Raw genomic sequence first — 27757 nt, forward strand, 5'->3', positions numbered from 1 at the left:
GTACCAGGTGCCCCCTTCATCCCTAAGGGCTATGGTAGTGGTGTACAGTTGTGGGGAGTGGATTGGGGGGGGGGTTGGGGGGCTCAGCACATAAGGTAAGGGAGCTATGCACCTGTGAGCTTTTTCTGAAGACCACTGCAGTGCCCCCTAGGGTGACAGGTTGGTGTCCTGGCATGTCAAGAGGACCAATGCATTATGAATGCTGACTCCTCACACAACCAAAGGGCTTGGATTTGGTCGTTTCTGAGATGGGCATCCTCGGTTTCCATTATTGCCGAAAAATCGGGGATGACCATCTCTAAGGTCGATCTAAATATTGAGATTTGGGCGTCCCTGACCGTATTATCCAAACAAAAGATGGCCACCCATCTTGTTTTGATAATATGGGTTTCCCCGCCCCTTGCGGGGACATCCTGCGAGGACGCCTCAGGAAAACTTGGGTGCCCCGTTCGATTATGCCCCTCCTTGTGGTATGTATGCCATCTTTTCAGGGTATGTACTTTTACATGTGCAACATGTACTGTTTTGGGATCTTGCCAGGTACTTGTGACCTGGATTGGCCACTGTTGGAAACAGGATGCTGAACTTGATGGACCTTCGGTCTGTCCCAGTGTGGCAATACTTATGTACTTACATACTTATATGGCCACCATGTTTTAGAAAGTCAGGCTTTACAAAATTATTCCTCACATGCACATGTTGGGTGTAAGCCATCCATGCTCTCCACAAACAGACTATTGGTGAGAAGAAGCATATATTGTGACTTGGGGGGGCCTGGGGGAATAGCTATTAAGTTGTATTATGTAAGCTGTTTGCCCCTGAACACGTGTTATATCACTGTAGCATTCATGCATTAATTTAAGGTACTGTGGGAATAATGAGTGGTATAGAACTGAATTGTTTACTCTCAAATAGTACAAAGACTAGGGGACACTCAATGAAGTTACATGGAAATACTTTTAAAACAAATAGGAAGAAATATTTTTCACTCGATGAATAGTTAAGCTCTGGAACTCGTTGCAGGAGGATATGGTAGCAGCAGTTAATGTATCTGGGTTTTAAAAAGGTTTGGACATGTTCCTGGAGAAAAAGTCCATAGTTTGCTATTGTTAGACATTGGGAAGCCACTGCTTGCCCTGGGATTGGTAGCATGACATGTTACTACTATTTGGGTTTCTGTCCGGTACATGTGACCTGGATTGGCCACTGTTGGAAGCAGGATACTGGGATAGATGGACCATTGGTCTGACCCAGTATGGCTATTCTTATGTTCTCATGAGATGCAAAGCATGTAAATGCTTGCAAAATAACTCATTATTATGTAAGTCAAATAACACAGCTTGTGTTATTTTTCGTGGCCAGGAGCATCTTAAAGGAGCCGGACATAAGTTTGCCCCAAACCTCTGATGCCCCATGGCAGATACATCCCCTCCTCTCAAAGATCCTCCCCCATATCATATACCCCTCCCCCAACCTCTCTCAAAGCCCTCCAAATCATATTCTCTCCATATTACATGCTCCCTCTCCTCCAAAGCTGATTTATACAGCAGTGTATGACCCTTAGCGGTAGTACCACAAGACTACTGCTGGGGGTTGCTGGCACGATTTTTAATCCAGTACAAGCAGGGCAGGAGCAAATTGGGTTCACTTCTTCCTCTTACCCACTAGACGTCAAGGTAGGCTTGAGGGGGCCTACGGGAGGGTGAGGGGTTGTTGTTGCAAAGGGTAAACTCGTCAAGAGGGGGGTTGTAATGTGTGTGGGGAGGGGGGCAGGTGATCAGGGGGCCTCTGTGGGAGTGAGGATGTGACATGAGAGGGTTCAGGATGGAGGATGTGATGTGAGGGACTGGGATTCAGGGGAAGGGGGAGATTATTCATTATTGGCTGGCCCATTTAGTGGCCTGGGGGCATTGGATTGTGGCTTAGCAGCCCAATGCACCTGGGCAGTATGAATAGTGCAGCTTGTGAAATTGATGGTGAGCTGCATTATTCATGTCACTAACCTGTGGTATTGAGATACTGCAGGTTAGTTACTCCAATTGAAAACTAAGGGGTGATAAAAGTCTGACACTTACCACACCTAATAACTGTCCACCTTAATAAATTAAACCTAAGTAGAACATCTTTTTTTTTATTGGAAAATAGTTGTGCCTTTTGGCTAAGATTGAAATGTAGGGTCCAAGGCTTCTAAGCCATGAGCTGAGGATGGTTCTCTCTTGACTTTTTGACTGAGGCTCAGATGCACAAAACTTAACGAGCCAGCCTCGTGCTTTTTGTATTGGTTCTAGCCAGTTTAGTAATCGTGGAGTTCAATGAGACATGCACAAAAGGGTTCTGCGTGCTCTTTTCCTGTCACGGTAGCAGCTAACGAAAATTGTATGCAAAGTTAGTTTAATAAGCTAATTACTATTCAAATGTTCATTCCGAGTGATGCACAGCCATTTTCCTAGTGATGCACAGAAAGGACCGCCTACCCTTACGATGAAAGTTTTACAGGTGGTCAGGATCTGCCGGTACTGTTGTTTCCTTCCCATTACCAGCCGCTGGATGGCAGAGGAGAGCTGCGGCATCTCTAGGGCCCCCCGCCCCTATACTCGCCAAGCATGCACGCAGGCAGCCCTTCACTGTCTCCTTTGCCTTGCTCTCTCTTGCTTCACTCCCCCCCCTATACTGCTGCCAAGGGTCTAGCGGCAATAAAAAAAAATGTACACACTGCTTTCATACCCACAGCTTGCATGGTTATATGAAAGATGTCCGTAGCATACCTAGCCACATTTAGCAATTGGCTGTTCTTCACATGCTCAGGTAACCGATTGGCTTCCCCACTGCTGAGCTGCTCGCTGTTTTTTTGCAAGCAGCTCATGTGCATGCTGATTCTTTTGAGCATCCCTTGCTATTTCAAACTCGGTAATTTTTACCGAGGTGGAAATAGCGATTAGTGCATTACCCGGACTTTGGTACATCTACCTGTCAGACTGAGAACACTGTGTTTAATGCTATACCTCCTGTGGACATGGTGAGATTATGACAGTTACCAAAGCAGGAGGATTAAAGCTCTTGCTTAAAGAAAGCTGGATTTTGGGAGCCTGTATTTTCACCTGCCTTTAATATTACAGAACTTTATTGTATGTGTTCAAGTGTAATCCATTGCGAGCTGGGAAAATTCAAAAGCTGGGAAAAATGAAAAGAAACTACAGCATGAAAGAAAAGGAGAATAAAGGAAGGAAGTGCAGTCCAGTATTGATGCTGATGTGCTTAGGATGTTGATAGCTAAGGAGGTAAAAACATTCGTATAACTCCCACCACTTCTGGAATGTGAATGTGATTATTTTCTTTTACTTCCATAGACTCTTTAGCTCCAGGAGTGGATACTCTTCAACTAATGTGCATGGCCATGCTAAACACCCCCACAGAACCTAAGATCATGGACCAGCATCTTCCTGTCTACCCTCTACCTGAAGAAATCCAAAAGGTAGGGTGTCTGGCAATCATGAAGTTAGTGTTTGTAAAAACAAATTATGGGGGTAAGTTTCTAAGAGGTCCTTCTTTTCTTAAGCTGCAGTAAAAAGTGGCCTTAGCGCCCCCTCATACAGGTTTTTCCTATGGCTTACCACAACTGTAAAAATGGCATTTTTGTATTAATGGCCGTGCTCTAATGTTGCCATCAGTGCGTGGCCTTTAAAAAATTTACCACATGAGCACTTACCACCACACATTTTGTAAGCGGTAAGGGCTCACGTGGTATCTGTGCACCAGCCCCCAGATACACCCCCGCCAAAAAAAAGCTGTTTTTTAGCGTGTGTTTTGTATGTGCACATTTGGCCTGTGGTACGCATTTAAGCTACATTAGGCACACAGTTCCTAACACAGCTTAGAAAAAAGGCCCCTAAGGGACTTGAGCACTTAAAATGCTATTCTGCCCACTCAAGTGGGCTCTTTAATGGTCCATGTCGGCACTAGCACATGGACAGCTGCTAGCGCTACTTCGTAAACAGACCCCTAGATGCACAGACACTTAGGGTTAATTCAAGAATGGGTGTAAATGACCAGAATACCAGCATATATGTGTACATATATATGCATAAATGCTAATATTCCAGCTGCGCACTATTCTAAGGTGTGCACACACATAGATGGAGTCTGGGTGGGGCACACAGTTGCATGCGTAGATTATAGAAAACTAAGATATACACATGTTGGGTTTTAGCAATCCAGTCACAAGCATTTATATTAGCCCTCTGGCTAGTGTAAGTCATGGCCCCTTCATTATATGTGCATAAATACGCTGAAATCTGCCCAGTATGTGGCAGCAGCCAAAAATGCAAACAGGATCTTAGGAATTATTAGGAAAGGGATGGTAAATAAGACCAAGAATATTAAAATGCCTGTGTATCGCTCCATGGTTCACCTTGAGTATTGCGTTCAGTTCTGGTTGCCATATCTCAAAAAAGATAGTGGAATTAGACAAAGTTCAAAGAAGAGCGACCAAAATGATAAAGTGGATGGAACTCTTCTTATATGAGGAAAGGCTAAAGAGGTTAGGGCTCTTCAGCTTGGAAAAGAGATGGCTGAGGGAGGGATATGATTTGAGGTCTAAAAAATCATGAGTAGTGTAGAACTGGTAAAACTGAATCAAATTTTCACTCAGAAAGTACAAAGACCAAGGGAAACTCAATGAAATTACATGGAAATACTTTTAAAACAAATAGGAGCAAATATTTTTTCACTCAAAGAATAGTTAAGCTTTGGAACTCATTTCTGGAGGATGTGGTAACAGTGGTTAGTGTATCTGGGTTTAAAAAAGGTTTGGACAGGTTCCTGGAGGAAAGGTCTGCTATTGAGACAGACATGGGGAAGCCACTCTTTGCCCTGGGATTGGTAGCATGGAATGGTGCTATTATTTGAGATTCTGCCAGGTATTTATGACCTGGATTGGCCACTGTTGGAAACAGGATACTGGGCTAGATCTGGTCTGACCCAGTCTGGCTAGTCTTATGTAGGTAGGTGCCTACCTTTTTTTGTAGCAGGTTTTTTCAACCAAGTACTCGGGATTTACCAAGCTAGGATACTCATAATAAATATGCAAGAGAGATTTTCATACAATGGAAGCAAAATACCGCAGCCAGACATATTTGGAAGGACAAAATATGAAAGTACAAAACCCCTAAGAGAGAAATTACACTGGCTCCCACTTAAAGAACGGATCACGTTCAAAATCTGCACGATTGTTCATAAAATCATACTTGGAGACGTCTTACATGCTTGACCTCGTGGACCTCCAACCCAGAAATGCCAAAAGATCTGCCCGTACTTACCTTAATCTACATTTCCCCAGCTGCAAAGGATTAAAATACAAACTTAACACATGCGTCCAGCTTTTCCTACAAGAGCACGCAGATGTGGAATGCTCTTCCAAACCACTTGAAAACAATTAAAGAAATAACAAACTTTCGCAAATTGTTGAAAACCTATCTATTCACCAAGGCTTACCATGAGAATCCATAACTATCTACAACTCATCAACACCCCTCCCTCACTTTGACCGTTTTCTTTCTATAACTGCTTGAGTAGATCGACTGCTAGCCTTATTATTATTATATCTCTGTTCCACCAAATGTATTTCTGTTCCCTGAAATGGTGAAGCCATTACAGGTTTTTGTAAGCCACATTGAGCTTGCAAATAGGTGGGAAAATGTGGGATACAAGTGCAATAAATAATAATAATACCTGCAAATGTATCTCATGCATATTCATTGTAGATATTTTGAAAACCAGACTGGCTTGATGTGTCCCGAGGACTGGTGAGAATCCTTGCTTTATAGAATAGGTTCCAGATAGATGCCCCTTTATAAAATAGCTTTCATAGTGGTTTCTTTTATACAATGGTGCTCAAAACTCGGCGCCAGAAAAATTTGTTGCTCAGCTATTCTATGAAGGGCACTCTGGGCTCAGTTCCCTTTATAGAATAGCACATAGCGCCAAATGCTATATGTAAACTTGGGCGCCATGATTTATGACAACTGAAACTTACTGTAAATCATGGCGCCCAATTTGGGTGCGCAACGTCAGTATTCTGTAACACTTGTATGCAAATTCCAGGGATGCCCCTGGCCTGTCTGTGCCCCTCCCATGGCCACGCCCCCTTTTGAGTTGTGTGCTAATAGATTTGGGAGTGCAGTGTTATAGCGTGTAACAAAATGTGCACCCAAATTCAAACTGGTGCCAATTAGCTCCAACAATTTATAGCACCCAAATATTAATGCAAATTTCCTCGTTTGCCAGTTAAGTTTTGCACACATCTCAGGATCATTCCCAAATTTGGGCACCTTTTATAGAGTCTGGGATAATACGGGGACAGTTATATAAGTGGGCACCTCCTTTTAGGTGCCCCCATGCCACGTGGTGAGAAGCCATTGTATAATAGCATCTAGGCACCCAGATTCTGTTATAGAATACCAGTGTAACCTGGCATGGGTGCACCTTATGTTTGGGACCCCCCCATCCCCAGTTACAGCAGCCATAGACCTGGTGTAAGTACAGTCACCTAACTTAAAGTATTGTGAAAGTATCGCACATACTACTACTACTACTACTATTTAACATTTCTAAAGCGCTACTAGGGTTACGCAGCGCTGTACAGTTAACAAAGAAGGACAGTCCCTGCTCAAAGGAGCTTACAATCTAATGAGCAACATGTGAAGTCAGCTAGGAGCCTCGTTCATATCCTTCCCATGCTCTGCCCAGGTATATGCCCCCTTACACTAAGGCTGCCAACTGGATCCCGATTCACAGGACAGGGTTGATCCAGTCCTATGTTTTTTCCCAACACATGCTGGGACTTGTAGTCTTTTTTTCTTAGGGAATGCAGTGGGGAAATTAGAACAAGTCTGTACATGCAATGGGGTAAACCTAGGACTGGATCAACCCTGTCCTGCAAATCTGGATCCAGTTGGCTGCCTTACCTTACACACACCCTTATAGAATAGTGCTTAGGGCACTTATATGCATTCTTTATCAAATATACATGTGCCTTGGAGCAGGTATATATACATAGTAACATAGTAGATGACGGCAGAAAAAGACCTGCACAGTCCATCCAGTCTGCCCAACAAGGTAAACTCATATGTGCCTCTTTTTGTTGATTTGTACCTGTCTTTTTCAGGGCACAGACGGTATAGGTCTGCCCAGCACTATCCCCGCCTCCCAACCACCAGCCCCGCCTCCCACCACCGGCTCTGGCACAGACCGTATAAGTCTGCCCAGCACTATCCCCGCCCCCCAACCACCAGCCCCGCCTCCCACCACCAGCTCTGGCACAGACCGTATAAGTCTGCCTAGCACTATCCCCGCCTCCCACTACCGGCTCTGCCACCCAATCTCAGCTAAGCTCCTGAGGATCCCTTCCTTCTGAACAGGATTCCTTTATGTTTGTCCCACGCATGTTTGAATTCCGTTACCGTTTTCATCTCCACCACCTCCCGCGGGAGGGCATTCCAAGTATCCACCACTCTCTCTGTGAAAAAATACTTCCTGACATTTTTCTTGAGTCTGTCCCCCTTCAATCTCATTTCATGTCCTCTCGTTCTACTCTCTTCGCATCTCTGGAAAAGGCTCGTTTGCGGATTAATACCTTTCAAATATTTGAACGTCTGTATCATATCACCCCTGTTTCTCCTTTCCTCCAGAGTATACATGTTCAGGTCAGCAAGTCTCTCCTCATATGTCTTGTAACGCAAATCCCATACCATTCTCGTAGCTTTTCTTTGCACCGCTTCAATTCTTTTTACATCCTTAGCAAGATACGGCCTCCAAAACTGAACACAATACTCCAGGTGGGGCCTCACCAACGACTTATACAGGGGCATCAAGACCCCCTTTCTTCTGCTGGTCACACCTCTCTGTATACAGCCTAACAACCTTCTAGCTACGGCCACCGCCTTGTCACACTGTTTCGTCGCCTTCAAATCCTCAGATACTATCACCCCAAGATCCCTCTCCCTGTCCGTACCTATATGTGTGTGTGTCTTTTTCCCCTGGTTTAATTTTGATGTTTAAAGATGTGGAAATTTTTAGGAATGTTACAGTCTCCTCCTCATACTCTTATCATTACAGGCATTGTTGTGTCTCGCTTTTCTCCTGTTCATCTGATGTAGGCTTGCCTGGTGGAAATTAACACTTTGGGATAGACAATATATTGGGCTAATTTTATCTCATCAGCTCTCAATGTCTAAATAAAAGCAAGAGTCAGTGGAATCCCACAGCAGAGCACAATACTCTGAAGAACACATGAAAATAATTGTCACCTGTCGGTATTCTTCCTTAATACTCCATTACAGCACCATTTCCGTAACTACTTCAATAAAGTTTTTTCATATTTTCCACACCAGTAGTAAATCAGCCTGCCCTTATCGTTAGTCCGAAGATATCTTAGGATTTAATCAAGTAAGACATTTCCTCTCATTTTGTGCCTATGGAAGATCCTCTGCAAACAGGGCTTCCTCTTGAAAAAAGAAAAAAAAAACACTTTTATTTGTCTGTCACAAGAACTTAATTGATGAAAGAGACTACAGTGCCTTGGCAAATAGTATTTTTTAATGGCATTCTATACAGCATTTGTTCCAAACTTTTTAAAAAACAGAACTGAAATTGAAGAAACTTCTGAGAGGGAAAACAGGCCTTTGAAACATTACTGAAACATCTGGCTCAAATCTGTTTTAATTTGAGATCTGTTGCCTCTTTGTGTGTAAATGTGACTTCTTATTTTAGGTTCAGGAAAGAAAGGGCTTTTTAAACAGGTATTTCAGTTTGTGTATCCAGTGGGAATATACTGTATGTGCTACCTGTTTAGTGCTGGAAAGTTCGTTTAAAATTCTGAAGCGTGGAAAAATAAATATTTCTTTAGAATTGGCATGGCTTTGTTAATTGAAGACCATGATGAAGTCAGGTCTGCTGAGAACATTGGTCATAGCTAGTTTGTATTCCTGTCTCAGATCAGTGCTTGGGGTGTGTGTAGTGGGATGCAAGTTCACTTAGTTTTCATAATTATTTATTTTGAGCAGAGAAGTTGAGCGGTGGTTCATGAACACAGACTGTTCTCTTGAAGATAAACCCTCATAACAGTTCATGTTGTTCTTTTATTTTTTCAATAAAATCAGCAGAGTGCTTTGGAACCCTTCGGTATTAATTCTGAATAATATATTTTTTTCCAGCATTTGAGGACGTATTGTAACTGCCAGCAAAAATAAAACTGAAATTTTCAGTATATTTACGGTCATAGTTGGGGTCATATTATACTGGACAGCATGAGCAGATGAGAAATGAAACCGTAGGCATGGGAATCAAGAGTAATAATGCATCAAGGAAAATTTTTGCTAACTCATATAAAATGATTCATTTTGATAAATTGCAAAATAGTAAAAGTATTTGTGATATTAAAACAAGAAATGGGAAAAGGTAAGGAAGTAAAATTAAACTCACAAGCTTTCTGGGGTCAATTCTATGTAGTGAGCCAAAAGTTAGACACCAAAGTGCTGGGCACTAAATGCCATAGGCAAGGGCTCATATGTGTACCCTTGCAAGTGTCTCTTCTCAGCCTCTGATCTCCAGTGTCACAGAAGTGCAACCTTAATCTTACTTGGACGCTGGCTGCAAGACGGAGCATGTAGTGGTGGTTGTCACCCAGGAATTTAACCATCTGAGCTCCCTTTCCGATAACACAGTGGGAGGTGGTGAGAACAGATGCCAGCAAGTCGGGTTGAGGAGCTCATTACAAGTTCCATCTGGCACAGGGCACCTGGATGGAACAGGAGTCTCAGTGGTTGCTAAACCTCTTGGAGCTCAGGGCAGTCGGGAATGCCTTATGTGACTTTGCTCCCTTTCTGGCGGGTGCCCCAGTGTGAGTTTTATCCAACAGTGGTGGCTTATATCAGCAAGCAAGGTGGGACCTGCAGCCGTCTGGTGGAAGCAGCTTTTCTCATGATTTTTGGACAGAGAAAAATCATCACATGGTCTTTCTACCATGGTCTCCAGGTTACTGGTCTGTAGTTTTCTAATTATCCTGGATCCTTTGTAAGTGAATTTTGCTTGAGTGATAGGGCCTACTAGGGAGGATCTGAAACATAATTATCAGTACCTGTTCTGCCAAAGGCAGGTGAAGGATGAGTTCTGGAAGCATAATGACCAGTACCTACGCTACCAAAGGGAGCTGAAAGCCGAACCCTAGAAGCCTCCGTGACTGAGGGCTGGAGCCTTGGAAGCACATTTACCTGCAGGGCCGTGCCAAGGGTCTCTGGTGCCCCCCTGCAGACTATCAGTTGGTGCCCCCCCCCCCCCCCCCCCCGTCTCGCTTCTTCATTAGATGTTTCTCCATTGCTACCTGTCTTTCCTTTAGACTGAAAACTACAGGCCCTGCCAGACCTGACAAAAGGGTCTACCACACCCTTCAATGTCAAGCATATACTAGAAAACTGTAAATTACCTTACACAGGAAAGCAGTTTAAAAAAATAAACACAATTCCTGCTGTTTCTTAACACTGCTCTCCAGAGAAAGCACTGCCTTTATAAAGAGGCTTTTCAGTGGGACTTAGCCTATTAAAAACTATTAGCATAATTAGGAATGGCCAGCCCTTGTAACTGCAGAGACCTAAGCTTTGATTATGCATGTTCCTGTCTTTGTTACAGTGGGGGGGGGGGGGGGGGGTGTCTCTTCATCTCATTTACACAGTCTGACCTCCCTGGCTCACCAGTCTCTTGGAGACTGCTATACATTGCAAAATAAGATAGCAGATGTAAATTCTCAAAGTGAACATATTCCAAACACTAAAATGAAAATAAAACGATTTTTTTCTACCTTTGTTGGCTGGTGACTTTCTTTTTCTGATCATGCTGGCCCAGTATCTGATTCTGTTGCTGGTATCTGTCCTCTTAACTCTGTTTCCAGGGCTTCCTTTCCATTGTATGTATCCCTCATTGATAAGTCTCTGACTCTAAAGTTTAACAATTTCATTAAAGCAAAATGTATTTTCAAATATCACAAACTCTCCCTATCCAAGCAGAATGTTTTATATAAAAACAAACACACAAAAAAGCAATCAGATTTTTACTTACCAGCTATTCTACACTATACGTCAGCTAAACTTCCTCTTTGAACCTCAGCCAATTAAATGGATTTTAGCTGTAGCTATGATAATTATGTACATATCATTGCAGTCATGCCCTCTCTCAGTGTACATGCTCAAAAAACAAAAACTTTGAACCACTTACAGATAACAATTACACTATTTATTTTTTATTTCTCCCCAGTCTCACTTGCACACCTGCCTCCAAACCTGTTCTCTTTAATTTGAATGTTGTTCCAGCTCACCCTGAATGAAAGTTGTTCACACACCAAAGCCATAAATAGCTGCTGGTTGTACTCTTTGAAGCAGCTTTAGCAGAGCAGCGTGTCTGTCTCAGCACTGCTGGGCTACCTTCACTTCCTGATGCGGGCAGGGGAGAGAGGAGAATCACAACTTCAGGTAAAAGATTTTGCAAGTGAGTGGCGCCCTCTAGAGGTCGGCGCCCCCCTGCGTTGCTTACCTCGCCTCGTTTACCATGTCAGCATGGCCCTGCTTACCTGCACCTGCTCTGCAAGAGCCATCTGAGCTCATTCATACCTACTAGTACCTTCTCTATTGGGGGAATCAGCACCAAGACTGTTGTCCTGGAAACCTGCTCACCCAGGGAAATCAGCCTGGGAGGTGGGGATCCTGTTCTACAAGAGGAATCGGCCCAAATAATATTGTCCTGGGAGCTTGACCAAGAAAGCCTAGAGACTACTGCCCTTGGGGGGGGGGGGGGCTAGCAATTCTCCTGAACCAATCTAAATGTCTATTGGAGACAGAGAAGTACTGAAGAAGGCAGCAGCAGCAACTCCTATAAGAAGAATGAGGTCATCTCTGATTTTTTTTCCCTCTCTTTCCCCCTTGAGGGGAAATATGTAGTAATTTATTATGTATACACATGGCTTTTATGTATGGAGTATTTAAGGGGTTTCTTAAATTCAGTTTTCAGTTATATGGTCATATCCATCATCTGTTTTGAGCTAAATATATAGTCATTTACCAAGTCATTAGTATTACTTTTTATTTTTTAATTATTTTAGTATATACTATTCATATTAATGTATTGATTGGATATTTATTACACATTATGATGATTTATTGCATTTTTTAGTTCTGTGCTATTTTTTATGTTGGCTGTATTTGGGTACTGATCTTTTATTAAGTAACAAATGCTCAGTAGTTCTATATTTTAGGGGCTGTGTTTACTAAGCTACACTAGAGGTACATTAGCATTTTTAGCACGTGCTAAGTGTATAAATGTTCATAATATTCTTATGGCTGTCTACACAGTAGGGCCCTTGGTGTTTTAACTAATTTTCTATATGCATTCACTTATTGATATTCACTGGAAGTATTTAACATTTGTGAGAGTTATATGCGTGTATTAATTATATATGCATTTTGATTGTTTTTATAGTGTACGTGCACTGATTAATTTTTATATACGCAATGGTAAATGTAAGGTAACAAGCTTTTATGAAATTTTACATCTTTGTTTATTATCCAATAGTTTTATATGTATTCATCGACTAATATAATCTTGAGCTCTATCTGTTTTTTTTCTCATGTTACATTTTCCAGTCATGTATAATGTGCCAACACTCCTTTTCCTTTCTTCTTTCCTAGAAATTTGTAATTGTTCATCTTAATTGTATAGACATGATTTGATGAAGCACAAAGCATCAGTCATCATTTATTTGTTCAACATAAACATCACCTGATATAACTTTATAAGCTTCAGTTCTGTGTAATAGCTAAATATGTTCATTTACATTTCTGCTGTGAGTACCGAAAGCATAATTTCTTTGGGGTGCATGATGTCTGTCTTTAGCTGTGTTTATTGTGGTTATTATCTTTTGAAAGTCTGCGCGATAGATTTGGTGTAACACTGTATTCACAGATATTGCACCACTGTGCAGATACTCAGATTATGTGTGTGTGACGTCACCAGTGCTTTCCTGATCGGGTCTTTAAATTCCCGCCAAAAGATTACTTTTTCACTATGACTGGAACTCAGCGCTTAGCAGTTTTGAAGCTTTCCAGAGGTAAGGCATTATTTTTGACAATAATGGAAGTCTTCACTGTTAGAAGTAGATAGGTTTAGGAGAAAATATCTGATCCAGTTTTGCCGATTAACCTTATGAGTACCATTGCTAAGTATTTTTATATTTTGGTTTCAAAGATTTTTGTCAGAGTATTTTGAGCTGTTCATTTCATTGGGTGTATATCTGTGTTTTCCTTGTAGGATGACATGTTGATCCGACTGGTAGCTAGTGGAACATTTTCTGTCAAGTTTTTGTATGATGGGTAGTTTTAGAGTTTCAGAATATTTTTAAGACATGTTCACGTTTGGTTTTTAATACCATCATGAGTCACACTTTTGTGCACTGGCTGAGTTATAGGTAAAACTGATGGTACAGCTTGATTTATCGTTGGATATTCTTCAACATCGCGTATATCCTTAAGGTGTATCACTGTTTCACTTACACTGCACTTTTGTTTGTTATTATATTGCTCATATATGAAATCTCCATTCTTTATTTAGATACCCAGAACACAGTGGGGTTTCTCTAACCACATTATCTTTGCAAAGAGCACTTTGTATATTTTCGGCCTTATTTTCGAAAGTGATGGGCACCCAGATTTCGACCCAAATCGGGAGATAGGCGCCCATCTCGCCAAGGCGCCCAAATTGGTATAATCGAAAGCCGATTTTGGGCGTCTTCAACTGCACTCCGTCGCGGGAACGAACAAAGTTGACGGGGGCGTGTCGGAGGCATGGTGAAGACGGGACTGGGGTGTGTTTATCGGCCGAGGAGAGATGGGCGCCCTCGGCCGATTTGGGTCACTTTTTTTGGACCCTTTTTTTTTTCACAAACAAGTCCCAAAAAAGTGCCCTAAATGACCAGATGACCACCGGAGGGAATCGGGGATCACCACCCCTGACTAACCCCCTCCCACCAAAAAAAAAACTTTAACAACTTTTTTTTCCAGCCTGTATACCATCCTCAAATGCCATACCCAGCTCCATCACAGCAGTATGCAGGTCCCTGGAGCAGTTGTTAGTGGGTGCAGTGGACGTCAGCCAGGTGGACCCAGTCCCATCCCCTCCCCTACCTATTACACTTGTGCTGGTAAATGGGAGCCCTCCAAACTGCCTCCAAAACCCACTGTACCCACATGTAGGTGCCCCCCTTCAGCCATAAGGGCTATGGTAATGGTGTAGAGTTGTGGGCAGTGGGTTTTGGGAGGGAATTTGAGGGGCTCAGCACCCAAAGGAAGGGAGCTATGGACTTGGGAGGTATTTTACTTTTTTTTTATTGTTACAAGTGCCCCCTAGGGTGCCCGGTTGGTGTCCTGGCATGTGAGGGGGACCAGTGCACTACGAATCCTGGCCCCTCCCACGACCAAATGCCTTGGATTTGTTCATTTTTGAGCTGAGCGCTTTCGGTTTCCATTATCACTGAAAAACGATTACGCCCAGCTCAAATCCGATGCATTTGCCCGACATTATCGAAAAAAAAGATGGGTGCCCATTTTTTTTCGAAACTTCGGTCTTTCCCGCCCCTTCACGTACCCATTCTCGGACATAGACGCCCATGGAGATGGGCGTTCGCGTTCGATTATGCTCCTCTTTGTCATGTAGCACTATTGTATTTTTTCTTTTCTCTGCCACATATTCCTTTCTATTCCTGTTTTTCCTACAGCTATAGGATGCATTAATTTACAAACATCCTTTTGAGGTATTTCTTTGATTTTTGTATTCATGGCTGTTTGTTTTTAATTTTATTTTTTTCTCTTATCATGCACTCTATTTTCCTTTAAAGTACTTATAATTTTTAAATATAAATAATAATTGCTGTGTGATTTACTGAATAATGTATAATAATAGCCCATTGTCACCATTTTCCAGAGCTGCTTCGTTTGTGTTTGTACACCATGATCATGTTGATTTATTTGATTGATTACTAATTGCATGTGATAAAAAATAGCAAATTGTGATATCAGTACTGAGATGCAACTTGTTTAAGGGAGTCCCTCTATTAATGTTTCTTGTTCTCATTTTCCCCATTGTTGTATCTTATTTCCATTTTTTATATCTCATTTTATTATTTGTGATTAATTTATTGATAGTCGTGTATGTTTAACTTATTATTTTTAGACTCCTGATGCAGGTTTAGTGGCTGAAACACGACCTGTGTTGAGTCTTGGGTGTTAATAAATATTTGAACCTTTAGGGCATTGGGTCCCCTTCGTTGTGTATGTGTCTGTCTTGGGACTGTGGAGGTTCTGTATCTTCGTAGGGTTTTTCAGTTACAGTTTGGTACTTGCCAAAACCTAATGAGCAGTAACTGCAGAACCTTTGTGTTAACTGTTGGGAATAGTGATATCTATTCAGGTGGCTTTAACTGTGCTGCATTATCTATTGTGTTAATGATTAATGCAGGTTAGCTACCACTGTGTTAACTATAAGGTGCAGTCCAATTATTTTCAAGAGTTGTAGCAGAAAAGTTTGATTGTTCTGAAAGCAGCACTGGTAGAATCTTTAAAAGTAAATGATATGGGAACTGCTGCATTGAGGCTACATTGCATGGCACAAAATTAATAATTTTTTGGTTGTAATTTTACTTTTTAGATGTCACGTGATGAAACAGTCTGTACCTACTGTGGAGTCAGCTATCTGATCCTTCACGAATTCAAGCTTATGGAGGAGAAAGTGAAAGCAATGGAAGAGGAGATGCAGTTTTACCAAGGAAGTGTTGAACGTGAAAAAAAGCTCCAGGCAGAATTTCAGTCCCTTAGTAAGGAGTTTGAGCAAAGCAAAACTGACAATGAACTCAAAACTCAAAGGTTGGGACATGATTTTTATTCTTATTTCATGTGATTAACCGATTTAGTAAGGGCCCTGTTTAATATTCAGCGCTAGGAGCGCACTAGCGTTTTATGTTTCAACGTTTTTATTGATGACTCTTCAAAACAAAATCACATTCCACCTTTTGATCATACAGAAACTCAGTTCTGAGCAAATAAACAATAAAGACTATTTGCTACTTATAGTCATCAAACTTTTACCGTTTTATTCCCCCCCCCCAAAAAAAAATAAAACCCTCCCTTCACTTATCGCACTAGCGTTTTTAGCACGCGATAAATGCTGAAGACACCCATAGGAATATATGGGTGTCTCTAACGTTTAGCTTACGCTAATTTTAGGCATGCACTAAAATTTCTAGCGTGTCTTAGCAAACAGGGCCCTAAGCTTATTTCTCATTGACGCATTTTGGGAAAAAGATTTAATAAGTCTGGCTGTTATATTTGCTCAGAGAGCAAATTTAGGGGTATGTTTACTAAGGCGCGTTAGCGTTTTTAATGCACCTTTAAAGTTAAGGTGCATTAAAGGCTAATGCGCCAATATGTTCCTTTAGGCACATTAGCGTTGAACGCATGTCAGCCATTAACGCATGTTAAAAATGCTAACGTGCCTATAGCGTGCTTTTGTAAACACAGGTATTAGAAAACAATGTGACTCACAGTCTCCTTTGCAGAAATGCTATGTGTCATCTATACTTTACAGCAAAATTTGTTTTGGTCATTAATTAGATTATAGAGGCAAATATTTGCTATATGAATAATCAGGAATCTGTCAAAATTTTTATCTGAAATTCTATTTACTATATCCAAAGCTTAAACAAACAACATCTCGCCACCCCATTCACAGATCAACAGAATATTAACCACACCTACAGAATAAATGGGGTAGACATTAAAAAACAAACCCAACTCCAAAACCATGAACTCAACCCAGCCCACCCCCCCAACCACTGAACAAAAACTTCATAACCTCTTTTGCATAAAAGTATATGCATGAGCTACTTTTCTCATAGAATCTGTAAGACGCGTGAATGTTCAAAAGTTGAAATCTTGATGGAGTGCTAATGCTTGTTAATTCAGTCACCTTTCTTTGTGTCACTCTGCGTCTGTTTGCTTTAGTATAGACAGCAAGCCATCACTTAAGACATTTATTGTTTCCCCCCCACAGCTGCATAAGTTTAATGTCATAATAGTAGTAGAAGTGGAGGCTGCTACTAGCTGGTTTCTGCACTTCCCCATTACTCTGCTAAGCTTAGCCTGTTTTCTCTGACTGCGCTTTGTATTCCTATTACTATGTAAGCCGCATTGAACCTGCTATGAGTGGGAAAGTGCAGGGTACAAGTGTAACAAACAAATAAATAAATAAATTATCTTTCGCTTTTTTATTTTGACCTGGAAGAATTTTCTTACTCCCTTGGGCTTCCAGCTCAATCAGAACCAGTACAGGGATGTGATTCTGTGAGCCTTCATTCACAACCTTCCTGGAATCTTTCCCCCTGTTTCTCATTTGTATATCAAAACATGGGGTCTTTTATTTCTAATTTGAACAAAAAATAATTGTTGAAACACTGGTGCATGTTGTCATATTATCTTCATTTCATTCTTTTTTTTTCTCAGCTTATGATCAGTTTATAGTTTGTCACTAACTTGTTCTAAAAGAAATACAAAAATCTTAATTAAAAGATATTGTAGAGGACAAACTGGATTTCACATTGAATTGGCAATGCTTTTAATTTTGAATGTGCTAAATGTAAGGTAAAGGTAAGTCCCCTGTATGCAAGTGCCAAGTTGCGAATGACTTATGGGGACTGCCCCTTGTGTGCTGGTTTCTTGGCAGACTATTAGTGGGGTGGTTAGCCGTTGCCTTCCCCAGTTGGAAAACATGTTGACTGCATAATCTCATTGGGCAGCAGGAATGGATTGACAAATTTTGGGATGATCTTTCAAATGTCTCCCCCTTCCCTTCAGTACTAACTGTTTCAATTACTTGAACCTCCTGGAGAGGAGAAATGCTGTTTTTGGGCATAGAAACCATTGATATTCACATGAGGCTTCTTTCAACGCCCAACAGTCCAGTCCCTTATCAGATCTGAGTAGCATTTTTCCTATGCTTGTATTCATGAAATAGACATCTTACTATGCTAGATCCATAAACTACCACCTTTACATTTATATAGGGAAATAGGGGGTGTAGGTACATTTTGTGAAGTTCAGTGATCTCATTCTCAGTCTGTATTCCATTTTCTCGTCTGAAATCTTTCAAGCAGAGCATGGTAGGTAGATGAATGCAGTGGTCAGATAAAATGGACACAACTGTCAGAATTAATAGGTGCTTTCATGCATGCATATGCCTAAGAGCTCTTAAATTCTGATTTTTCATTAATTAAGTATTGAATTGATTTTCAGATCTAGGTTATTGTTGCAAGATGAGAACGTAAACAATAAAATAGGAATGCTAGCCCAAGACCACCACCAGGGACAAAAGGGCATTTACGATATGTTCAAATGGCAAAATAAACATATACTGGAAAACTTAAAAAAAATGCAAGGCCATAATGGAAGAAATAAACATGCTCCAATATTTGAAAATATACAAAAAAAAGTTTAGAAAGAGGATGTACTGCAAATGTAATCGACATTTTGAGGTAAACATTTCCGCCAGTCGAATATACACTACGCAAAATGTGCAGTGGCAGTACTGTTCCCATGTCAAGAAAATGTCCACGGCAGCGGACATTTCCAACGTGCAAAATGTGCATGCATATGGTGCCTTCATGTCTCTTTGGAGGGAGCCTAATTTCAGTGCGCCACAGACAGAGCCTCCTGATCCTCCTGTGCCTCCGGAAAGGGGATTAGTAATGCCAGGGTGAGAGAGAGAGATGGAAAGCTGTAGGTAGTTGTAGTAAAAAAAAAAGAGGCAGATTGGAAACTGAGTAGTAAGAAGGAATGAAATCTTAGTGGATAGAAAGTCACAGAATGAGAGGAAGGTGAAAGGAAAAAAAGATAAATGCCAGAGATGAATGTGGGGTAGGAAGTGAAGAGGACAGGAAGAGAGAAAAAATGAGAAATGGACAGCAAACCCTAAAAGAGAGTTAAGAGAAGACAGAGGAAAGCAGATTCTAGAGAATAGGATCAACACAATTAGAAAAATAAAATAACCAAACAAAAAAGTAGAAAAACAGACATTTTATTTTTTTTATTTAGTGATTTGAATATGTGTTTCTGTAATTTACAGTTTTTTGTTTTGAACAGTGCAGGGGGTTAGTGTTACACTGTATACAGAATCTGACTTCTTCAGAGTTCAGTGTAATTTTTGTGTAGATATTTCTATACTTGGTTGGTGGTCTGTCTGTGTTCTCTCTGTGTGAAAGAGACCAGGAGGCATATTTTCAAAGCACTTAGCCTTCCAAAGTTCCATAGAAATCTATGGAACTTTGGAAGGCTAAGTGCTTTAAAAATATGCCTCAAAGTATTCTGTTAGTATTGAAGGTCTGTGTAAGATCACTGTGTTGTAATCTTGGTTGTTTAGTTTTTCAATAGGTGTATTGATGTTCTAGTGCAGTGATGGGCAACCTTTTGAGCTTGGTGTGTCAAAATTCGCCAAAAAACCGAGCATAACTCGGGTGGTGTGTCACTTCGAGAAAAAAAAACATAATTTCGCGATATTTATAGTTTAAATAACAAAAATGTATAATTGTAATATATAACTGTATTTAATAAACCAAAAACTAATTATTTAACTTACCTGCTTAGTGACTTCTTTGTTCATCTGTCAGTCGGTTTCTTTTGTTGGTCTTGATATTATTTAACTTGTGTGGGGTGCCGTGAACTAAGATAAGTGAGGGGGAGGGGGAATTCTTTAACTAATCTGCCTATTAGTGACTTTTTTGTTGCTGAATTTCATTGGCTAAATCTTCAATTGATATTTCTACTGAGTGGTAACTTAGATATTCTCTTAATAATTGCATCTTTATTCTGCATATCGTGAAATAGAACTGGTGCACATCTTAGGAGAGTTTCTTTAATAAATTCTCCCTCACTGAGTGCTTTTCCATGCTGAGCTATGGAGTGAGCAATGCTCAAACTTGCAGATGTTAAATTTGTAGAACCTTTTACAAATTTAAGGATGGAATTAGATTGGCTCTTATAAAAGTGTAGCTGCCTGGAAATGTATTCCTTCCTTTCATCCTCACTTTTTTTCAAGAGCTGGGAATGATTAGTTTCAAAATGTCTATTTATATTCCACGTTCTGCTTACTACCGTTTCAGTACATAGAACGCAAAATGATCTGCCATTTTTTTCTATAATGCCATACATCTCGGTCCATGTCTCTTGAAAGGGTCGGCTACTGCTACTACCACTTCCTTTACTTAATCTTGGTTTTTTATTTTTTGGGTTCTCCATCAGGGGGGCAGTGACAGAAGATAGAATTATAGATAGCCTGTTAGCCCTGCAGGCAATTAGGGGTTAACTAGCCTAACTGACCACCTTATGTAAATTAAGATGGCTGCCGCTATTTCTAATGGCGGGAAACGGCACCCATAGCACATGCCCTCACCTCTCCCAGCCTCCCCCTCACCTATCTCAGTAATGATGGTCAATTAGAAATCCACGACACCCCAGAACAGTAGATTGGATGATGGTTGCTGTGGTTATGTGGTAATGGCGATCACAGGGCCCCCAGAGATGCGTCCCCCATGGCATTCCGCTGCTCTCTGCTCCGCCGGCCGGAAGTGAGGTCAAAGATCCCCTAACGGCCATGCAGGAGCCGGGGCAGAGGGAGCAGCAGGGAGGGAACAAGCGGAGGACTCGGAGGGAGCCAATAGGAGCGCACTCGGCACCCCCCCAGCGGGTAAACATGCACCGGGGGGGGGGGGTGATTTCGCCGGGGGGGGGGGGGGGGGAGGTCACGCTGCACCTGGGGGGGGGGGGCGCATCGGCGATCCGCCCCGGGGAACGCCGCTGCTTCTCTGTATGCGGCCACATGCGGCTGCGTGTCACCGAAAATGGCTACGCGTGTCAGTACTGACACGCGTGTCATAGGTTCGCCATCAGGGTTCTAGTGCCTAGAGAATGACATGGGGATGGAGACCTGTGGTAACCGTGGGGACGGGGACAGAGTTTGAGGGGACGAGGCAGATCCCGCGGGGATGGGGTGGGTATGAAGACAGAGCATGTGGGGTCAGGGACAAACTTAGTCCTCGTGTCATTCTCTGCTTTGAAGCCTGTTAATGAACTGGACAGTTATTTATGTTTGAGTGGTGCAGACAACGGTATTTTGATTTTTTGGAAAAACAAGCAAACATGCTGGCCACAACTGGCAAAATTTGCATGGGGGGATCCTGTACATTCCTGCTACCATCACATCTTCTGAGAAGACATCTTCTATTGCAGGAAGGGCTGGGGGAAGACAGAGCTAGACTGAATCCTGAGGTTGTTGATGACTTATTCATCCACAGATTAAAAAATCATGCACTATAAAGCACTGTTATTTCTCCCCTGCTGGAGCATACAGAACGGATTGTATTTTGTACCCCTGGACATTTTAACAGGGTGGATTAGGATTTCTTGGGGTAGTAGAAGTCAGCTATTGTTGGGGGTGGGGGGTAATTATAGTTGCTTGTTATTATTATTGTTTTCTATTTATGATTTATAAACAGTTGCGCAGTATATTCATTTTATACTTTAATAAAAAGATTTAAATATAAAATCATAAGTGATCGAGAGTTCTGCTGATGAGGACAGAACCCGTGAGAATGGGGCAATGACAGAGACAGGGCTTGCGCGGGGATGGGATGGAGACAGAACCTGTGGAGATGGGGTGGGGATTGAGACAGAACCCAAGGGGGCGGGGCGGGGACAAGGACAGGGACAAACTTTTCTCCAGTGTCATTCTCTACTAGTGCCCACTGCAATAGGGTGCTTCCTTTTCCTAGGTAGGTCTGTGTTGTGTGTCTCCTGGAAGTTACTGCTATTATGATATGGAAGATTTACTATCCAGCTTATAATCGAAAGTAATCGCCGGCTATTTCCCAACACAAATCGGGATATGGCCGGCGATTTCGCAAAAGCGGCGAAAAGCGTATAATCGAAAGCTACATTTGTGATAGCTTCGCCGCTTTCCCTTTGCCTCGCTGGCGAAAGTTCAAAGGGGCGTGTTGGTGGCGAATCGAAGGCGGCACATGGGCAGGCTTGGGCATGGCTACCAGATGGCCGGCTTTCGCGGATAATGGAAAAATAAAACCCGGCGATAAGCAGTATTTCGCCGGGTTTACTTGGTCCTTTTATTTTCACGACCAAGCCTCAAAAAGGTGCCCCAACTGACCAGATGACCACCGGAGGGAATGGGGGATGACCTCCCCTTACTCCCCCAGTGGTCGCCAACCCCCTCCCACACTAAAATTATTAAAATACAAACCTTTTTTGCCAGCCTGTATGCCAGCCTCAAATGTCATACCCAGCACCCTGACAGCAGAAAGGCAGAGCCAGGCCCATCCCCCCCCTACCTGTTCCACTTGTGGTGGGTAATGTTGAGCCCTCCCAAAACCCACTGTACCCACATGTAGGTGCCCCCCTTCAGCCCTTAGGGCTAGGGTAATGGTGCACACTTGTGGGCAGTGGGTTTGGGGGGGGGGGATTTGGGGGACTCAGCACACAAGGGAAGGGTGCTATGCACCTGGAAGCTAATTTGGTTGTTTATAAAAGATGTTTGAAGTGCCCCCTATGGTGCCCGGTTGGTGTCCTGGCATGTGAGGGGGACCATTGCACTACAAATGCTGGCTCCTCCCACAGCCAAATGCCTTGGATTTCGCCGGGTTTGAGATCGCCGGCAGTTTTTTCCATTATCGCGGAAAAAGAAAACTGGCGATCTCAAATCCGGCGAAATCCAAGGCATTTCGCCGGCCCACACCGTATTATTGAAAAAAAGATGGCCGGCCATCTTTTTTGAAAATACGGTTCCGGCCAGCTGTTGCGCCGCCGCCGAAATAGATCGCCGGCGACCTATTTCGCTGGCGATGTTCGATTATTCCCCTCTATAGGACCTAAGTCATTTTTTTAGGATTTTGTATTACTTCACAAAATGCCTGGTGTTTGAGAGGGTTTACATTAATAAATATTGGCACAGCTAATACAAATAATACATAGTCCAAACATGTTTGGCAGCTCAATAAACTTAAGACAAGAAATCTGAAACCTAGTGGCCATTTAGCAACCTACCAAAAAAAACAAAACAAAACTGATAAGCAAATCATTTTATGGATGCCAGTCACCACAGGATTTCTTGCTGGTTCCAGGGGTAATTGGAAAGCAATTGTAAAAGTACCTGCATGTATTTCTGGAATACTGCAAATATTGTTCTGTTTAATATGTTGCATTATTTTAAGTTTTACCACATAATTCCCTGGAGGCTGTTCGGTGTGTATGAGTTGCAGAGATACATGGGCGAGACAGCTAATACAGCTGCACCATAGTAGATGACGGCAGAAAAAGACCTGCACGGTCCATCCAGTCTGCCCAAGAAGATAAATTCATATGTGCTACTTTTTTTATTTGTATTGTCCTCTTCAGTGCACAGACCGTATAAGTCTGGCCAGCCCTATCCCCACCTCCCAACCACCAACCCCGCCTCCCAACCACCAGCTCTGGCACAGACCGTATAAGTCTGCCCACACTAGCCCCGCCTCCCAACCACCAGAGCCACACAATGAAGGGGTTCTTCCCTGCTGTGTTCAAAAGTGCAGCCAGTGTGGGGGTGGGAGTGAGTGTCAGGGCATGGGATGTATTTAACATTGAGCCCCTTGTGTGCACTTCTTTAAGGGGCTTGGGAGCATGTTTAATGTATCAGCTGTATTGCATTACTGTATTCTTTTTTCAGTGTTACATTTCTGTTTCGTAGAATACTATTCTGTCTCCCTCTATGCAAAGTATGGTTACTTAGTGAAGCTGTTTTATGTATATGATGGACTGTTTGTTGTTTGCAAACTTACAAAAAGGATTTGCATTAATTAAAGTGCTCCCAATCGCCCTTACTGCTGGCATAGGTATTGCCTTCCCTGCCACTTTAATTTGCCCTGCCTCAACCCTGCTTCAGTTTTGCCTCCCCTGCCACTTTAATTTGCCCTGCCTCAACCCTGCTTCAGTTTAGCCTCCCCAATCAGCTGAGTCACCGACAGCCTATGGTGATTCCATGAGAAAAGATACTTAGCAAGAGTACCTGTGGTGTGAAAACACTGTTATTTTTGTACCCTAAAAGAACATCTACATAGCTGGAAAATAAACACCTACATTTACAGTTTATAATTAACTAGAAATAGAAGTCCTAATTATATTGCCTGTTACTTAGGAAGTCATGTTAAATTAACACACAGTCTTGCCATGATCAGTAAATGGATCAGGCAGCTGAAATACTCTTTCATCTGAGGTACATTTAGAAAATGATTTAATTCCATTTAGGAAACAGTTGAAGGTTCACTTATTTGTCAGTGTTTTATAAGGCTAATCACCGAGAAAAAGTTTTTACGAAAAGTGTTCAAAAAAGGTTTTTCTCGGTGATTAGCCTTATAAAACAAGTGTTGCCGTTTTTATTGCCTGTATTATTTTGAATATTTATTTTGTTTTTAAATAATAGTATCTATGGGGCTGATATTTAAAAACATTTATCTGGGTAGCAGCCTCAGAGTGGAGGAGTGGGCCTAGTGGTTAGAACACTGGTCTTGACATCCAAAGGTGCTGGGTTCAAATCCCGCTTCTGCTCCTTGTGATCTTCAGCAAGTCACAACCCATTGCCTCAGGTACAAACTTAGATTGTGAGCCCTCCTGGGACAGGGAAATACCCAGTTTACCTGAATGTAATTCACCTTGAGCTACTACTGAAAAAGTTGTGAGCAAAATCTGAATAAATAAATGCCACTGTGGCAGATATTCAGCGGCACCATTTGGATAACGCTGCTGAGTATCTTTAAAGACCACCTTAACACTATCTAGAGAGCACTAAGGGTGGTCCAGACACAACTTATCTGGATAGGAGTTGCCCTAAATGCTATCCAAATAGCAGCTAAATATTGGCACTCTCCAGATAGGACCTGGGACCTGATGACTCTGTCCTAATATTCAGCAGCAGCCACTATCCAGATACTGCTGAAGATCTGGATATTTTTGCCCAAGGCAGCCAGCTTAAAAAGGAAAACAAAATGCTGGCCGTCAGAGGCTCAATATAGGTAAATACATTTATTGTTCCTCACCTAGGATTGCATAAGATGGTCAGGTTATAAACAAGCCAGTTTTGCAACTTATTTTTATAGCCAAGATATCCCAAATGTATTTTCTGAAAAGGTAAAACTATTTGAAAAACTTATTAAAAATACAAGCCATATATGGGGCAGTTTCCAGGGTAAGTGATGAGACGAGCAAAGAGTAGATTAAAAGATGTGTTGCTGGTTGGTTTGTGTATGATGTTCTTCTGTTGAGAGCTTGCTATATATTTTAAAGTTTTCTGTCAATTGCTATTATAATAAATTTTGCACCCAGTATTTTAAATCTTGAATCCTTCACGTTATGTAGGCAATTTTCAAATATCCCAAGCAGACTTTTTTTTTAGTGTGTGCACTCCACTACTCACCTTTCTTTTCTCCAAGTGAATTCTATTTACTACCACCTTTTGTCATGTTTCTGTCATCCAAATTTTAATCCATTTCACTATCTTAGGTCCTAACTTCAGGCTGCTCAGTTTATTCATGAGCTTCCTATGAGGAACAGTATCAAAAGTGTTACTGAAATCCAGTACTAATTATCTAGTCACCCAGTTGAAGAAATTAATCAAATTTGTTTAGCACAATATTCCTTTGGTTAAGCCCTGCTTCTCAGATTTTGCAACCCCTTGGATTCTAGAAAGTTCACTGTCTTTTCCTTCAGTAGTGTCTTTGTTACTTTTCAAACCACCAAAGTAAGGCGTACCAGCCGTACCTCTTTTTGAAGAGGGACCACATCTGTGCTCCCCCAGTCCCGTCTTGTATAAACCATGTTTTAAGTCTCACATAAGACCATGATTTTATTGAATAAACTAGTATTTTTGAAAGACAAACATATTGAGCAATTTATGTATGTATAATAGAATACAACTTTTGATAAGCTGGTCTTCCAGTGTAGTATGTCTTTTATCAAAAGTACAGTTCTTCAGGATTCCAAGATGTTAAGCAATCAACCTATGGGAGAAAAAACACATAGAGATAAGTCTTGAATTGTTTACAACTATAATGATAGATCACATCTGTATTGTGATTCTCTCTACTGTTCTGCTGCAAATAAAAACAGTATTTTCTTTACATTTTTTAAAAGATTTATAATATAAATTAGTAGGGTAGGAACTAATCATATTTTAAATATTTGTTGATATTATTTCTTAGCATGTAAAGTGTTTTATTTATATTTACAGAATACAAAATATAACTTTGCAGTTGAAGCACAAGCAAGATGAGTTAGAAAGGGTGAATAAGGACCAGAGATGCTGTCAGGAGCAGTTAAAAGTCGCATGTAACCAGTCACAGATGTTCAGGTATGAATTTCTGAAAACCTGAGTACTGGTATACTCACGGTTTCTGTTCAAATGTGTGGCTGTGATGAACTGAGAGGTGTTTGTGCTTGGTATAATTAAAGCATTACAGGATATAGCTGATAGATGTGAAACAACTTTTGGGAAAAGGGGCAATCGGGGAAGGCAAGGCCATAGCAGAGAGATTAAATGAATTCTTTGCTTCGGTTTTCACCAAGGAAGATGTGGAAGAGATACCAGTGCCAGAAATGATATTCAATGCGCATGAGTCAGAGAATCTGAAAAAAATCTCTTTAAACCTGGAAGATATAATGGGGCAGTTTAACAGATTGAAGAGTAGGAAATCGCCTGGACCAGATGGTATACATCCCAGAGTAGTGATAGAATGGAAAACTGAAATTGCAGAGCTCTTGTTAGTAATATGTAATTTATTTTTAAAATCAAGCATGGTACTGGAAGTTTGGAGGGTGTCCAATGTAATACCAATTTTTAAAAAGGGTTCCAGAGGTGATCCGGTAAATTATAGACCCAGTGAGCCTGACATTGGTGCTGGGCAAAATGGTAGAGACAATTATAAAGAACAAAATTACAGAGCATATATATAAGCATGGATTAATGAGACAAAGACAACATGGATTTAGTCAAGGGAATCTTGCCTCATGAATCTATTACATTTCTTTGAAGGGGTGAATAAACATGTGGATAAAGGTGAGCCGGTCGATATTGTGTATCTGAATTTTCAAAAGAGCATTTGACAATTTCCTAAGGAAATTTGAAAGTCATGGGATAGGAAGTGATGTCCTATTGTGGATTAAAACTGGTTAAAAGATAGCAAACAGGGAGTAGGTTTAAATGGTCAGTATGCTCAATGGAGAAGAGTAGATAGTGGGTTCCCTAGGAGGTCTGTGCTGGGACCGCTGCTTTTTTATATATTTATAAATGATCTAGAGATTCAAATAAGTAGTGAGATAATTAAGGGCTCCATTTATAAAGCCACGCTAGCGATTCCTGCACAGCAAATGTGATGAAGCCCATAGGAATTGAGTGGGTTCCTTTGTAAAAGGAGCCCATTATTTGCTGATGATACAAAATTATTCAAAGTTGTTAAATTGCAAATGGATTGTGAAAAATTGCAAAAGGACCTTACGGGACTGGGAGACTGAGCATCCAAATGGCGGATAATATTTAATGTGAGCAAGTGCAAAGTGATGCATGTGGGAAAGAGGAACCCAAATGT

The 27757-nt window shown here is 41.5% G+C and overlaps 1 protein-coding gene across 3 annotated transcripts in view; it reads left to right on the forward strand.

The window, feature by feature from the left end:
• Positions 1-27757, forward strand: part of LEKR1 (leucine, glutamate and lysine rich 1) — a 178144-nt gene that overhangs the window by 26377 nt on the left and 124010 nt on the right. For 2 of the 3 annotated variants that reach the window (XM_030216985.1, XM_030216986.1), the window contains exons 2-4: positions 3348-3472; positions 15739-15953; positions 26404-26523. In XM_030216985.1, the coding sequence (XP_030072845.1) occupies positions 3348-3472; positions 15739-15953; positions 26404-26523 (460 nt within the window). Of the gene's footprint in view, positions 1-3347; positions 3473-11488; positions 11517-15738; positions 15954-26403; positions 26524-27757 lie in introns of those variants that run through there. The other variant, XM_030216987.1, reaches the window with a different exon arrangement.

This window comes from Microcaecilia unicolor, chromosome 10 (genome assembly GCF_901765095.1).
Source record: "Microcaecilia unicolor chromosome 10, aMicUni1.1, whole genome shotgun sequence".
NCBI lineage: Eukaryota > Metazoa > Chordata > Amphibia > Gymnophiona > Siphonopidae > Microcaecilia > Microcaecilia unicolor.